This window comes from Oryctolagus cuniculus, chromosome 12 (assembly GCF_964237555.1).
Source record: "Oryctolagus cuniculus chromosome 12, mOryCun1.1, whole genome shotgun sequence".
Taxonomy (NCBI): domain Eukaryota; kingdom Metazoa; phylum Chordata; class Mammalia; order Lagomorpha; family Leporidae; genus Oryctolagus; species Oryctolagus cuniculus.
The window spans coordinates 115,821,721-115,837,480 of NC_091443.1; the positions used below are offsets into that span (position 1 = coordinate 115,821,721).

At 41.5% G+C, this 15,760-nt stretch overlaps 2 protein-coding genes across 3 annotated transcripts in view; both read left to right on the forward strand.

Annotated features, from left to right (window-relative positions):
- The window catches only part of LOC127490116 (zinc finger protein 717-like), a 49,621-nt gene extending 35,093 nt beyond the window's left edge, over positions 1-14,528 (forward strand). For both annotated transcript variants that reach the window (XM_070054811.1, XM_070054812.1), the window contains exons 2-4: positions 1,919-2,045; positions 2,290-2,382; positions 5,808-14,528. In XM_070054811.1, coding sequence (XP_069910912.1) covers positions 1,922-2,045; positions 2,290-2,382; positions 5,808-7,597 — 2,007 coding nt within the window. In that variant the 5' untranslated portion in view covers positions 1,919-1,921 and the 3' untranslated portion in view covers positions 7,598-14,528. The remainder of the gene's footprint in view (positions 1-1,918; positions 2,046-2,289; positions 2,383-5,807) is intronic.
- LOC103347453 (zinc finger protein 585A-like) overlaps positions 1-15,760 on the forward strand; it is a 222,720-nt gene that overhangs the window by 35,398 nt on the left and 171,562 nt on the right. The gene's annotated exons all lie outside the window — the stretch shown is intronic.

Here is a 15,760-nt window from a genome sequence, read left to right on the forward strand (position 1 = left end):
CTCCAGCTCTCTACTATGGCCTGGGAAAGCAGTGGAAGATGGCCCAGGTCCTTGGGCCCCTGAACCCATGTGGGAGACCCAGAAGAAGCTCCTGGTTCCTGGCTTCAGATTGGTGCAGTTCCAGCCATTGCAGCCAATTTGGGACTGAACCAGCAGATGGAAGACCTCTCTCTCTCTGCCTCTCCTCTCTCTGTGTAACTCTGACTTTCAAATAAATAAATAAATCTTTATTTATTTGAAAGGTGGACTTGCAGAGATTGGGAGAGACAGGGAGACAAAAGGAGATATCTTCTATCTACTGTTTCATTCCCCAAATGCCCACAATGGCTGGGACTGGGCCAGGCCAAAGCCAGGAGCCTGGGACTCCATGGGTCTCCCACACTGGTGGAAGGATCCAAATACTCAAGCCATTTTCACTGCTCTTTCAATCAGATTAGCAGGGAACTAGATTGGAAGTGGAGCAGCAAGGACTCAAGTCCTCTGTTTACATGGGATGCCAGCATTGATGGTGGAGGCTTAGCCTGCTGGATCACAATTCTGGTGACTATTGCAGGTTCTGAAATAAATCTCTAAGCATTTTTCTCAGTGAGTCACAAATGCAGATTGTACTGCAGACATTCCCAGGTTCTCTTTTTGGGCAAATAATTCTATTGCTTTCACTTTAATTATGTATAATGTTATTTCAAATGTTTATCATTTGAATGTTTTGGGCAAGTATTTCCATTGCTTTCACTTTAATTAGATATAATGTTATTTCTTTATTTCTTTATTTTTTTTTTTTTACAGGCAGAGTGGACAGTGAGAGAGACAGAGAGAAAGGTTTTCCTTTTTTTTTTTTTTTTTTTGCCATTGGTTCACCCTCCAATGGCTGCCACGGCTGGCGCGCTGCGACTGGTGCACTGTGCTGATCTGAAGCCAGGAGCCAGGTGCTTCTCTTGGTCTCCCAGGGGGTGCAGGGCCCAAGCACTTGGGCCATCCTCCACTGCACTCCCGGGCCATAGCAGAGAGCTGGACTGGAAGAGGGGCAACCAGGACAGAATCCGGTGCCCCAACCGGGACTAGAACCCAGTGTGCCACACCACTAGGTGGAGGATTAGCCTATTGAGCTGCAGTGCCAGCCGGTATAATGTTATTTCAATTGTTTATCAGTAGAATAATCATAGACAAGGGCAAAAGCTAATTTGTATTCTTTGTCTTACCTGTATTTTCTTACTTAAAATTATTTATTAGCTTGATAGAGAAAAAAGTTGATGGACTGAGAGAGAGCTTTGACACATTAATTCACTTCCTAGATAACCATACCAAATAGGTGGGGTAGGACTGAAGCCAGGATTGAGGAATGGAATCTATGCCTCCTTCATTGGTGACATCACCATTGCTTCCCCAGGTTTGCATTATCTGGGAGCTAGAAACTAGAGCTGGCATTGGAAATCATAGACACTCTGAGGTGGCATCATAAACAACACTAAGCTAAATGTCTGCCCTGTCTTTTAATATATTTTTTCTCTGACATATTGGAAATGATATGCATGATGTTTTCCTGGAAATTGTTTTCTGTTCATTCCCATCGTAATTTCACTGATGGTTTCTTGTCTTTTTTTCTCGATGCTTCTACATACTTCTCCTTAACATTGCCCATTCAAGAGTCAGTATTGCCCCTCTTCTAGCCTGCTGTGCAATTCCCCTTGACAGATGTGGCCTTTGTGATTTGAACCTCCTGTTTCCCTCTAGCTTGGGCATTTCTCACAGCCAGTAGATCATGGGTTTGACTCTGTTGAATGTTCTGTGTGGCTTGCTAAACACTCAACAAGTCTAATGTGACACCATATCCTTCCTTTTTTCCTTCATAACCATACACAACTGTCAGTGTTTATTTTGTGATGGAGTTAATATGTTGACTGGAAGTGTATTATTATAGGTGATGACAGCATTTGAAGATGTGGCTGTGTACTTTACGTGGGAGGAATGGCAGAAAATGAACAATGCTCAGAAAATTCTGTACAGAGATGTGATGCTGGAGACCTACAGCAGCCTGTTCTCCTTGGGTGAGTGACACCCTTCACATGCCCAGTGATAACATTTTCTTGCTATTTGATAAATAAGGGAACAGTTTATAATGTTTAATATTGGGCAGGATTAGAATTTGAGTCCATGAATAATCTGAACATCTACCACCTAACAAAAGATTCAAATTGGAACATTTGTTGCATAGCTCCTGAACCAAGCTGTAGTCCTTTAAATAACCCAAGATAGTGATTTCACAAAGTCTTACTTTGTTTCCATTAATAGGGCACTGCATTACCAAACCTGACTTAATCTTCAAGTTGGAGCAAGGAGCAGAGCCATGGATGGTGGATGAATGCTTGAATGAGAGCCTTCCAGGTCAGTCTGCACATAAGAGACAGGGAGGCCAAGGCAGAAAGTGTGCAGATGTTGACTGGTGTTCTTTCCATGAATTTTTCTCAAGCCTTACTCCTGATGACAGCTGGTTTTGTGCATCAGACACAGGCATTTAGAGATACCAATATCTTTCTAACTTTTGTTCTTAGTGAAGATGTTCTTTGATTAAAAATAAAAATCCAGTCATTTTCTGATGTTACTAAGGCTTTTATTTAGGTTTGATACATTCCCCAAATTCTAACTTGTCCTTCTCTATACTTTCATACCTTTTCCTTCATGCACTTATTAGTTCCTTCTATGCATGTTAATTAGGCAACATAAAGAAACTTATTTTTTTAAGATTAATTTTTCTGGTTTTTTTTTTTTTTTTTTTTGACAGGCAGAGTGGACAGTGAGAGAGAGAGACAGAGAGAAAGGTCTTCCTTTTGCCATTTGTTCACCCTTCAATGGCCACCATGGCCGGTGTGCTGTGGCTGGCACACCACGCTGATCCAAAGCCAGGAGCCAGGTGCTTCTCCTGGTCTGCCATGCAGGTGTAGGGCCCAAGGACCTGGGCCATCCTCCACTGCACTCCTGGGCCACAGCAGAGAGCTGGCCTGGAAGAGGGGCAACCTGGACAAAATCCGGCACCACGACCAGGACTAGAACCTGGTGTGCTGGTGCCACAGACAGAGGATTAGCCTATTGAGCTGCCACGCTGGCCTGTTTCTGTTATTTTTTTTTTTTTTAAGATTTATTTATTTGAAAGTCAGAGCGTGAGAAGGAGGAGAGGCAGAGAGAGAAAGAGAGAGAGGTCTTCCCATCTTCCATCCACTGGTTCACTTCCCAATTGGCTGCCATGGCTGGAGCTGTACTGATCTGAAGCTAGGAGCCAGGAGCTTCTTCCAGGTCTCCCACATGGATACAGGGGTCCAAGGACTTGGGCCATCTTCTACTGCTTTCTCAGGCCATAGCAGAGTGCTGGATCAGAAGTGGAGCAGCTAGGACTTAAACTGGTGCCCATAAGTGGTGTTGGCACTGCAGGTGGTGGCTTTACCTGCTATACCACAATGCCAGCCCCTGGAAACTTATTTGTAACTCATTGCTCAGATTGAGTTCCCACTCATGATTTTGCCCAGGCATAGAACTTGCTCAGGACTGCATCAATAAATGTGAGCTCTCTCTTAGTCTTTTTCTTTTTTTAACTCTGTGCCTCTCAAATAAATAAGAAAATTATAGTCTGTTGGAAACATTTGAGAAGTGAGCCTACAGTTGGCAAACCTCTGTTTCAGTCTGTCTTTATCTCTCATTCTGTCTCTCTGACTCTCAAGTAAGTAAATAAGTAAATGCTAAAAGATGATCATGTTTCTGGTGCTGTGGCATAGTGAATTAACACCCTAGCCTGAAGCACCAGCATCCCATATGGGCACCAGTTGTTCCACTTCTGATCCAGCTCTCAGCTATGGCCTGGGAAAGCAGTAGAAGATGTTCCAAGTCCTTGGACCCCTGCACCCGAGGGAGACCCAGAAGAAGTTCTTGGCTCCTGGCTTCAGATCAGCACAGTTCTGGCCGTTGTGGCCAATTGGGGAGTGAACCATTGGATCAAGACCTTACTCTCTCTTTGCCTCTCCTCTCTGTGTAACTCTGAATTTCAAATAAATCTTTAAAAATAAAAGATGGTCATGAGTAAGCCTCTGTGCTGTGACATCAGAAATTATGAAGCTAGGAATGATACTATGATGCAGTGTGTTAAAGCTCCAGCCTGCAACACTAGCATTGCATATGGGTGCCAGTTCAAGTCCCAGCTAGTCCTCTTCTAATCCAGCTCTCTGCTAATGCACCTGAGAAAAGAGCAGAGGTTGGCCCAAGTCTTTGGCCCCCTGTACCCATGTGGGAGACAAGAAAGACACTCCTGTCTCCTAACTTCATCTTGGCCCAGCACTGGTTGTGCCCATATGGGGAGTGAACCAGCAGATGGAAGACTTCTCTCTGTTTCTATCTCTCTATATAATTTTAGCTTTCAAATAAATAAAATAATTCTTTGAAAAAAAGAAATCCTAAACTAAGCATGAACTTATAAAAACCATGAAAATAAGTGATCCTAGACTCACCAAGAAAGTAATGAGATTTTGAGACCCAAGGTCAAGTAGCCTTGTGGGTTTATGTTGGGTGGCTCAGATTTCTTTAAGGGTGGAGTTTGAAGTATGATTTCTCTCTTATTTTTCAGTATCATTGAAAAATAAGCAAATAAAAAGATAAGAAAAGCATAGGAAATGGAGCTTTCAGTGAAAATAGGAGGCAACTGATCAAAAGCCTCCAGAAATTCAAATTATCACACAGGAATGCTTCTAGAAAGAATTGAGAGGAGGTAACCAGCACTGATGATTTCAGAATGAGCTAGAAAACACTTTTCAAAGAAGATGAGCACATCCCAGTTTGCAGAAACAAATTCTTCAAACTGATTGGGAGTGTTTAACTAAAGTGGTATATTGGGAATTTTCTGTACCTGTTGTACTTCTGAGAAGCTGAAGGTGTTGGGTGTCCTTAGGAATTTAGGGAAGCTGTCATAGAGTAGAGACAAAGTAGTTTTTCATTTGAAAAATCCCACAAATGATGTTTACCTAGGAAGACTGAGCATGAGACACTCATAGATTCAAATCCTACTCCTTAAATGTTGTCCTGCTTAAAGTACAGGCACATTTCACTCTTCTCCACCTGCAAGTAAATGATCAGTAAAACTTTTTCATGTTTATGGTGGAGATATCAGAGAAGCAAAAAGCACACAATTTTTATAAAAATAAACTGGAGAAAAAGGACAGGGAAAAAAATGGTTGCTAGGCAGTGGGTGAATATTTTTATTAAATACTTTTCCATTCTTTAAAATATTTTATAGATATTTCATCTTTGTGAAAGGCAGAGTGATAGTGAGAGAAGAGAGAGAAAGAGGTCCTCTATTAGCTCACTTCCCAGATGCCTGCAACACTTAGGTCTAACTAGTCTGAAGCCAAAACTCTAGAATCCCTCTAGTCTTCCCTGGTTTCTCACAGGTTCCCAGGCACATGAACCATTATCTGGTTCCTTCCAGTTTACATAGGCAGAGAGCTGTACTGAAAGCAGAGTAGCCAGGGCTCAAACTGACACTGTTTTGAGATGCAGGCATCCCACACATCATAGCACAAATGTCATTCTACCATCCTTGACAAATTCCCATAGTAAAAAGGATCATGTTTGAACATTGGGAAACCTCATGGTATATTAATGTATTAAGGAGAAAAACCATATAATGGTCACAAATAAGTACTTCATACTGATTTTGTGAAAATCTTATGCCACTTGGATAACAAGTAACTTCATTGCCTTTACATGAGTATGCCAGGAGAAACAGTTACATGTGATTCAGTGACATGATTGCTTTTTTCTCATTTCAGTGGGCATGAAAAGGGATGACCTGATTAGGATCAACCAGGAAAGTCAGGACAACAATCTGAATCAGGATTTTATGAAAAATAAGAAGACATCAGCTCTCAAGAGAGTTGAATTAAGAAAAACACTTAGTTTAAATTCAAGCCATATTCCAACACTGATTATTGAAAAGGGAATCTATTCAGGATTGAAGCCTGAGGAATGGAATAAATGTCACACTGTGTATCCCCCCAGTGGGCCTGATCAACTACAGGGTGAAGAGAAATTTGATAACACTAAGATACCTGGAAAACCTCTCCAGTTCTGTGAGCCTCTTGGTCAGCATGACAAGATTCACATCACGAAGCAGCCATTTGGACCCACTGGACAAGCAAAAGTCTTCACAAGAAAGATGTTCTGTAAATCTGAGAGGGTTCATATGGCAGAAAACTGTAATAAATCAACTGTCACTTTTGGAAAAGCAACTCAAATAGAAAAGGCTATCTATGGAAATTCTAGCCTCAATATGCATCAACAAACTCACACAAGAAAGAAATTTTATAAGTACATTATGTATGTTGAACCTGTCATTCACCAGTCACATCTTACAATAAACCAGAGACTAAATACAAGGGAAAAACTTTACACATGTAAACCTTGTGGAAAATCACTCAGTTTTAATTCACCTTCTGAATGTAATGACTGTGAAAAAGCCTTTGGACAAAAGTCAGTCCTCAGGAAATGCCAACAAATTCACACCGGGGAGAAACCTCATGAATGTAGTGACTGTGGAAAAGCCTTTGGACGAAAGTCACACCTCATAAACCATCAGCGAATTCACACAGGAGAGAAACTTTATAAATGCCTTCATTGTGGAAAAGGCTTTCTATGGAAGTCAGACCTCATCAAACACCAGAGAATTCACACAGGGGAGAAACCTCATGAATGTAATGACTGTGGAAAAGCCTTTGGACGAAAGTCACACCTCATTGTGCACCAACAGATTCACACAGGGGAGAAACCTCATAAATGTAATGACTGTGGAAAAGCCTTTGGACGAAAGTCATGCCTCAAAATACACCAGCGAATTCACACAGGGGAGAAACCTCATGAATGTAATGACTGTGGAAAAGCCTTTGGACGAAAGGCAGACCTCATCATACACCAGCGAATTCACACAGGGGAGAAACCTTATAAATGTAATGACTGTGGAAAAGCCTTTGGACAAAAGTCAGTCCTCATCCTACACCAGCGAATTCACACAGGGGAGAAACCTTATAAATGTAATGACTGTGGAAAAGCCTTTGGACAAAAGTCAGACCTCATCGTGCACCAGCAAAATCACACAGGGGAGAAACCTCATAAATGTAATGACTGTGGAAAAGCCTTTGGACGAAAGTTATGCCTCAAAATACACCAGCAAATTCACACAGGGCAGAAACCTCATGAATGTAATGACTGTGGAAAAGCCTTTGGACAAAAGTCACACCTCATCGTGCACCAACGGATTCACACAGGGGAGAAACCTCATAAATGTAATGACTGTGGAAAAGCCTTTGGACAAAAGTCAGACCTCAAAATACACCAGCGAATTCACACAGGGGAGAAACCTCATGAATGTAATTACTGTGGAAAAGCCTTTGGACAAAAGTCAAGCCTCATAATGCACCAGAGAATTCACACAGGGGAGAAGCCTCATAAATGTAATGACTGTGGAAAAGCCTTTGGACGAAAGTCAGATCTCAGGAAACATCAGCAAATTCACACAGGGGAGAAACCTCATGAATGTAATGACCAAGGGAAAGCCTCTGGATAAAAGTCAATCCTTTGGAAACATCAGAGAATTCCCACAGGGAAGAAGCCTCATGAATGTAATGATTTTGGAAAAGCCTTTGGCCAAAAGGCAAACCTCATATCACAGCAGAGAATTCACACAGGGTAGAAAACTCATGATCGTAATAACTGTGAAAAGCATTTAGCCATAAGTCAACCTTCATCATGCATCAGAGAATTCACATAGGGCAGAAACCTTATGAATGTAATGACTGGAAAAGCCTTTGGACAAAAGTCAAACCTCATAATGCACCAGAGAATACACACAGTGTTGAAACTTCATGAGTGTAATGACTGCGGAAAAACTTGATTTTAAGTTCCAACTCCAAATGCATCAGAGGATTCACACAGGGAAATAACCTTATAAATGTAATGACTGTGGAAAAGCCTTTTTCTATAAGTTATACCTCATATCAAAACAATTCACACAGGGCAGAAACCTTATGAATCTAATGAGTGTGGAAAAGCCTTTATAAATCATATGTTATATGGAAATCATATGTTATACAGGAAAGTATACAGTCAAACCAAACACAAGACCAGGAGATTAGAAATCTAAAAAAGACTGTTGGGAATCTACAGGATACTATAAAAAAAAAAATAAGACCAACATTCTGGTTCTAGGAGTTCCTGCAGGCATGGTGAGAGAGAAAGGATTAGAAGGCATTTTTAGTGAAATACTAGCAGAAAACTTCCTGGGTTTGGAAAAAGAAAGAGACATCCAAGTACAGGAAGCACACAGAACTTTGAATAGACATGGTCAGAAAACATCCTTGCCATGACACATTGTAATCAAACTGCCACAGTGAAACAAAAAGACAAGATTCTAAAACGCGTAAGAGAGAAACATCAGATTACTCTCAGAGGATCTCCAATTAGACTCACAGCAGACTTCTCATCAGAAACCCTGCAGGCTAAGAGAAAATGGCAAAATCTAGTCCAAGTCTGAAGAGAATAAAGCTGTCATCCCAGATTATTATACCCTGCAAAGCTCTCATTTGTGAATGAAGGTGAAATAAAGACCTTTCATAACAAACAGAAATTGAAAGAATTTGCCACCACTTGTCCAGACCAGCAAGATTTTTTCTTTTTTATTTTTTTTTCCACTGTGGCAGATTTTATCTTTGTACTATGACTGTAGATAAGTGGACTTTCTGCTTTCTCTGAATCTCTGGAGGCTAGTAGTGGATGTGGCCAGAGAGCTCTGTTCAGTATCCAGGGTTAAGGGTGTGCCTCAGTTGACACACCCAATTTTGGCATGTCTTATTTCTCCTTTTTTTGATCAGAAGGGAAGCATCTTCTGCTCAGTTGGGCTCTTCTCCTCAATGGAGACCAGCGCCTGAGTACTAGCCCCAGTGGGTATAATATTTGTCTGCTCTGTCCAAAGAACCACACAAAGGATCTGTGTAGTCCTCAGTATAAGTTCAGATTCTCCAGAAATGTCTCTCATCCCCTTGGGCTAGATGGTGAAAGTGACATCTTAAGTTTTAACATATATATATATATATATGATTAAGGTTAAAAGTGACTGTATTTGATTGCATTAAGTTTTAAGTTGGTCATATAGAAGGCACCAATTGTTAAAGTGATCATATCGATAGAATTACCAGAATTAAAGAGAAGTAAATGCTTCAACATGGGAAGCAGTCCATACAGCAGACTCATAGAATGGCAATTGCTCTAAGTAACACTCAATGACCTCAGAGTCATCCCTAAAGGCATTCTGGTCTGGCTAAAAAGCCCACAAGAGCATTTCAGGCATGGAAAGTTAGGACACTTATGCAAAAAGGTGTGCCTACATGGAGAGTGTCCCTGGGTGAGAGTCCTGTGGAAAGAAGTGGTCATCAAAGAAGGATGTACTCTCTTCAAAGGGAGAACTTTCACTTTGCTTACAGCCTTCTCTAAATATTGATGGAGCTTGTGGATTCAGAAGGCTTCCATAGCCTAGACAGCTCATGTCAAGAGCCTTGGGTGATCACTGATAGCACACAAAAAAGTGTGAATTCTTAAATTAACCATCAGAGTTACTTTGCACTAACTTCCCATGCAGGACCTTAAGACTATGCTTAAAAAAAGAGGGGAGAGTACGGTACCCCCACTATGAGTGTATTAACTTTGCTCCTTTCACTGTAAAATTCTTACAGGTCTCACCCCATGGAGAGCCACCAGCAGTGAGACACTGGAGGCCTCTCACAGGTGCAACCCAATTGCCTCTGGTTTGATGGAGGGACCCAACCACCCAACAATGGAAGGGGTCTGATCCCCTCATAATGATGGGCAAAGGTTTTTCTTGTGTTTTCCAGGCAGTTAGACAGTGAGAGAGACAGAAAAGACTTCCTTCCATTGGTTCATCCCCCAAATGACCATTACAGCCAGTGCACTGCTCCAATCCAAAGCAAGGAGCCAGGTGCTTCCTCCTGGTCTCCCATGCGGGTGCAGGGCCCAAGAACTTGGGCCATCCTCCACTGCCTTCCCAGGCCACAGCAGAGAGCTGGACTGGAAGAGGAGCAACCGGGACAGAACTGGCACCCCAACTGGGACTAGAACCCAGTGTGCTGGTGCCACAGGCAGAGGATCAGCCCAGTGAGCCATGGCGCCAGCTTGAGTAGTAGTTTTACCATTAATTCACATAGTACAACACATTGAGGACAGAGATCCTACATGGAAAGCAGGTGCACAGTGATTCCCATTGTTGATTTAACAATTGACAGTCTTATTTATGATGTCAGTAATCACCCAAGGCTCTTATCTCAAGCTGCCGAGGCTATGGAAGCCTCTTGAGTTCACAAATTCCAACTTTATTTGGATAAGGCCATAATCAAAGTGGAAGTTCTCTCCTCCCTTCAGAGAAAGGTATCTCCTTTGATGGCCCGTTCTTTCCACTTGGATCTCACTCACAGAGATCTTTCATTTAGCAACCTGGTTAATTTTAAAGTAACAAGCTGATATAAGTGCATATGAAAATGCAAAGAATCTAGGATAGCCAAAATAACTCTGAAAAAATAATAAAATCAAAGGGATTATTTTTAAGTGTTATAAATTTATACTAATCTAAAGTGTGCTGTTGTCATACAGAAAGCCAGACAGATGAATGGAACACAAAAGAGGTTCCATAGAAGATCCAAACACAAACGGTGAGCAGGTTTTCTACAGAGGCACTATCGCATGCAGGGGAGAAAGTGTAGCCTTTTCAACACATGGTATTAGCACAATGAGATACTAATTTCCAATAAAATAGCTTCTATTTACAAAATTGAAAAGAAAATATGCCACAGATCTAACTGTAGTACTGAAAACTACAATACTTCCAGAAAAAAAAATCATAGAAGAATTTTTTTTTTTACTTTAAGTTAGGCAAAGATTTCCTAGATACAAGAAAAAATTAAAATCTATAATTGAGTACAGGGATAATTTACACTTAATCAAAGTCTAAAACTTCTTTTCTTCAAGACTTATTTATTTATTTGAAAGGCAGAATTACAGAGTGGCAGATGCAGAGAGAGAGAGAGATTGTCCATCTGCTGGTTCACTCCCCAGATGGCCACAATGACCAGAGTTGGGCTGATCTGAAGTCAGGAGCCAACAGATTCTTCTGGATTTCCCATGTGGGTGCAGGAACCCAAGCACTTGGGCCATCTTCTACTGCTTTCCCTGGCTATAACAGTGAGCTTGATCAGAAGTGGAGCAGCCAGGACTCAAAGTCATACCCATATGGAATGCTGGCACTGCAGGCAACAGCTTTACCCACTATGCCATAGCATGGCCCCAAAAACTTCTTTTCAAAATGCTGTTTAAAGAATGAAAGTCAAAGCAAAAAAAAAAAAAAATCCTTGAAAAATATACTATGAGACCAGCTCTGTGGCATAGTGGGTAAAGCTACTGCTTAGAGTACCAGCATCCCATATGTGCACCCGTTTGAGTACCAGTTACTCAACTTCTGATTCAGCTCTCTGCTATAGCCTGGGAAAACAGTAATAGATGGCCCAAACCCTTGGGCCCCTGCACCCTCATGGGAGATCTGGAGGAAATGCTTGGCTCCTGGCTTTGGATAGGCACAGTTCTGGCCATTGCAGCCAACTGGGGAGTGAATTAGCAGTTGGAAGACCTATCTTTCTCTGCCTCTCCTCGCTCTGTGTAACTCTGACTTTCAAGTAAATAAATAAATCTTTTTTAAAAAAAGAAAAAGGGGCCGGCACCACGGCTCACTAGGCTAATCCTCCGCCTAGCGGCGCCGGCACACCAGGTTCTAGTCCCGGTCGGGGCGCCGGATTCTGTCCCGGTTGCCCCTCTTCCAGGCCAGCCCTCTGCTGTGGCCAGGGAGTGCAGTGGAGGATGGCCCAGGTGCTTGGGCCCTGCACCCCATGGGAGACCAGGAAAAGCACCTGGCTCCTGGCTCTTGGCTCCTGCCATTGGATCAGCGCGGTGCGCCTGCCGCAGCGCGCCGGCCGCGGCGGCCATTGGAGGGTGAACCAACGGCAAAGGAAGACCTTTCTCTCTGTCTCTCTCTCTCACTGTCCACTCTGCCTGTCAAAAACAAAAACAAAAAAAAAAAAAAAAGAAAAAGGAAAAATATACCTGATAAATTAAATTTTATAATGCAATACATAAGATGCCACCAAAACAACCCTTAACTCTAAAATAGTGAGCATGTTAGAAATAGTTCACCACAGAAGACAGGAGAGGGAGCTGTTGTTTAATAATGGGTTGAGCCATCTCCTATAATACTGGGATTCTATATGAGTGCTGATTTGAATTCTGGCTGCTCTACTTCCAAACCAGTTATGCTAATGTTCCTGGGAAAGCAGCAGTGGATTCCACACATATTCTAACCCCTGGCACTTATGTAGGAGACCGATATGCAGTGATCCTCACCAGGTAATCAGCGAGCCCTGAGTACATGTAACTTCCCACAGTGACTGCCCAAAGTCCCAGCCATACCCTGAGCCCTCCATGCAGCATCAGTGTTCTCACAGTCCCAGCACACAAGCCTCCCACAGTGATGAGCACCCAGCCCCCCATTAGTTCTTCCCACCAAATTCAAGTTTCTCTGCTCTGCTGTTTGCTGGGTGTACAGACACTGGTGCGTCTATTACATATGTCCAAAATGATGCCTGCTCTCTATCAGCTTGTTACAAAATGCCAGTTTCAGGGTGGTCAGGGAGAGAGAAACACAGCAGGTACACTGTCCTACCTAGGGCTCCTAGCTGGATTCCCACCAGGATCTTTCTGCAACTTTATCACCAGTGGCTTGGGTTGCTCCAGTCTGGTCTCACTTCCTGAGCTGCTGCTGAGGTTCTTGGCTGCTGGGTTTCTGAGTTGTGCATGTCCACATTCTGCACATGGTCCACAGTGTCCCTCATTTGTGTGGAGTTTCCTCTGCCATTTTTTCCTTAACTCTTCCTTGAGACTGTACTCTCTCCACTTTTTTCATACTATCTTCTACAACAGTAAGCTCCCTCTATTCCTCCATCTTAATCTAATCCTTGGTTTATTCTTTCTCAAGAAATTCATCAATAGGCTTTTACTCATCTGTCCAATTGTTTATTATTGAGTTCAATAAATACTTATTGAACAACCAATGCATGTCCATAATAGTCACAGTGGACAGAAACCTGGCTTTTAAATTTTAAAATTCTATAATAAAAATGATCATCTGTAATAGATTGCCAATATTTTATTTTCTAAAGTACATATACCAAGTCTTCTCATTTTCCCTAGAGTATAAACAACTATTATACAGCACCCTGAAAAATCATAGCCATTTATGATAACAGGGTTAATGACACTGTCATACATATAATGCTAAGGAATGGCTAAATTTCATCTTTCAAATTGCTTTTATTGGATGCATGCTTGTGAGAACACTATTAGAAAGGCTTCACCCTTAGTTCATTTTTTTGTCCACACCTCCCTCCCTACAAACAGCCCTCTCTAACTTGGATTCTGTATCATCTTCACTTTCTGAAAAAGAATGCACCTGCCAACTAATGTGAAGAGCAAATCACTTCATCTCCTGTTTAGATGCTGCTTCTTGGACACTTGTGTGCTTCTACCTCCAAAAACCGCCACTCTGTCATTCAAAGGTTACTGTTACCTCCTTCAACAAACAGGCATTAAAAAAAAAAAAAAAAAAAGACAAGAGCAATCCCACACTTCATGGGTTTTGTGTCTTCCCAGAGCCTGTAGATTAAAATTCTCATGGTCACCAAGGAGTTAAATCAAGACAGACAGCATAGAGTTCCCTATTTAAAAAAAAAAAAAAGGTCTTCCTCTAAAACATTTGTGTTAGCCAATTAAAATTGATTAGATTATTAGATCAGCTACTTACTACATTAGGACAAAGAGATAACATAGCATCATGGAACGAATAAGAAAATGAACCTAGGGTGCTGCTATTTTTTCCTTTTTTCATGGAGGCAGCTGGCAGTTTGAGGAAGAAAAGAGTTTGGACAAGAGTGCAAGCTCTGAACCAGCAAAAGCCAATCCTACCTGAAGAGTGATGGCCCACACCAAAAGTTCTTGCTTTCCAAATTTCAGAAACAAGCTTCCCAGAAACTGAGATGCCCAGGAAGAAAAGACAGCTAGAGAATCCAGTTAGGCTGACTCCAATGAGACAAGAAGAGAAACATGTTTTTCAGCATGATGCTTGAAGTATGTTCTGCACCTCATGAAGCATCTGTCCAGGGTCTGGTGCCCTCTTGGTAATGTCAGCCATCAAACAGATGCCATACTTCCCCCTTAGCTGAACTGTAGCCATCATCATTCATCGGCTGGCCTCTACCCTGTTCAGCAGCACTGAAGCCTATCCCCAAGCCCTACTTCAACATCCCCAGCTTCAGTAGCTGGATGGACTAGAGAGACTGGTAAGCCAAACTCGAGTGAAGACAAGGCACAATAAAAAGAAATATGGAGAAGTGTGTAATTCAGGTTTGAGTAGTAGAGACAACATGTGCTTAACTAACCAGTCCTGGTTCCAATACAGGTCCTGCAACATGTTAGTCTGTAACAAGACTTTGAGCCAATTATCTTGCTCCTCGGCATCTGTCTCCTCATCTGCAGAGATAAAACACCGACTTTGAGAACTACTATGAAATTTAAATACATATGAAGTTGGCCTTCAGAAAACAGTAATTAAAATTCTTATTTCTTTATTAAAAGACAATCCCAAATGCACATGAGGCAAGAATTAGATTTTACTTGACACAAATCCTACAGTATAACTAAGAATATAAAAAAATCCAATCTGAATAACATATAGCAGCTACTTTGATGCAGCAAAATATACATGCACACATAACAGTTGTACAAATTCCCAGTTTGTGAGATCAGAATTATCTAAACAAAACAGATGTTAATAACCAAAGTGTATGATGAGTTCTGCTCATTTCTTCACCACAAGTAAAGACCTTCCAGGATGAAATCAATGTCATCATTTGCTTTCTCTAAGTTTGGGGGTGGTTAGGATCACTTCATTGGCCTCCTGGGGTTTCCAAGGCAACTGTTAGGGTAATTCTCAAAAGGATGAGAACACTAAGTCTGTGGCAACTGTTCTGAAGACACTCATACAGTAATAGACATTATTACTGGAAATGCACTGCTCTCAACAGCAGCTATTTCCTTTGAATAATTTACTACATTCAAAGCTCTAAGTAGGTAAATGTACACTTCTGCATAAAAAGTAATGATTATTACTACAAGAAACCATCAGAACTCTAAATGGAAAATAAAATTAATTTCATGAAAGTGAATTACAAAACCTAAAGTCCAAATTTGCAGCATAACCCAGTATTGTCTTTTCAAAAAAATAAAAAATAAAAAAAGTTAATTCTCAACTGTCTACTCCTAAGAGATTCCCACAGCTGCCTCATGTCATCCTTCTCCAGGAGTCCTAGGGAGGGAAAGAACTGGCTAAATTATATTCAGCATGTCCTTAGTGTTTCTGTTTATTATCACATAAATTTATGATAGGTCAACTTTCAGTTCAGCATTTCAGTGTTCAGTTATAGAATATTTAATTTGTGGAGCAGGTATGTAACCTAGCAATTAAGATGCCTGCATCCCATGCTAGAGTACCTGGGTTTCATTTCTGGCTCTAGAACCTGACTCAAGCTTCCTGATAATCCAGACCCTGGGAGACAGATAACTG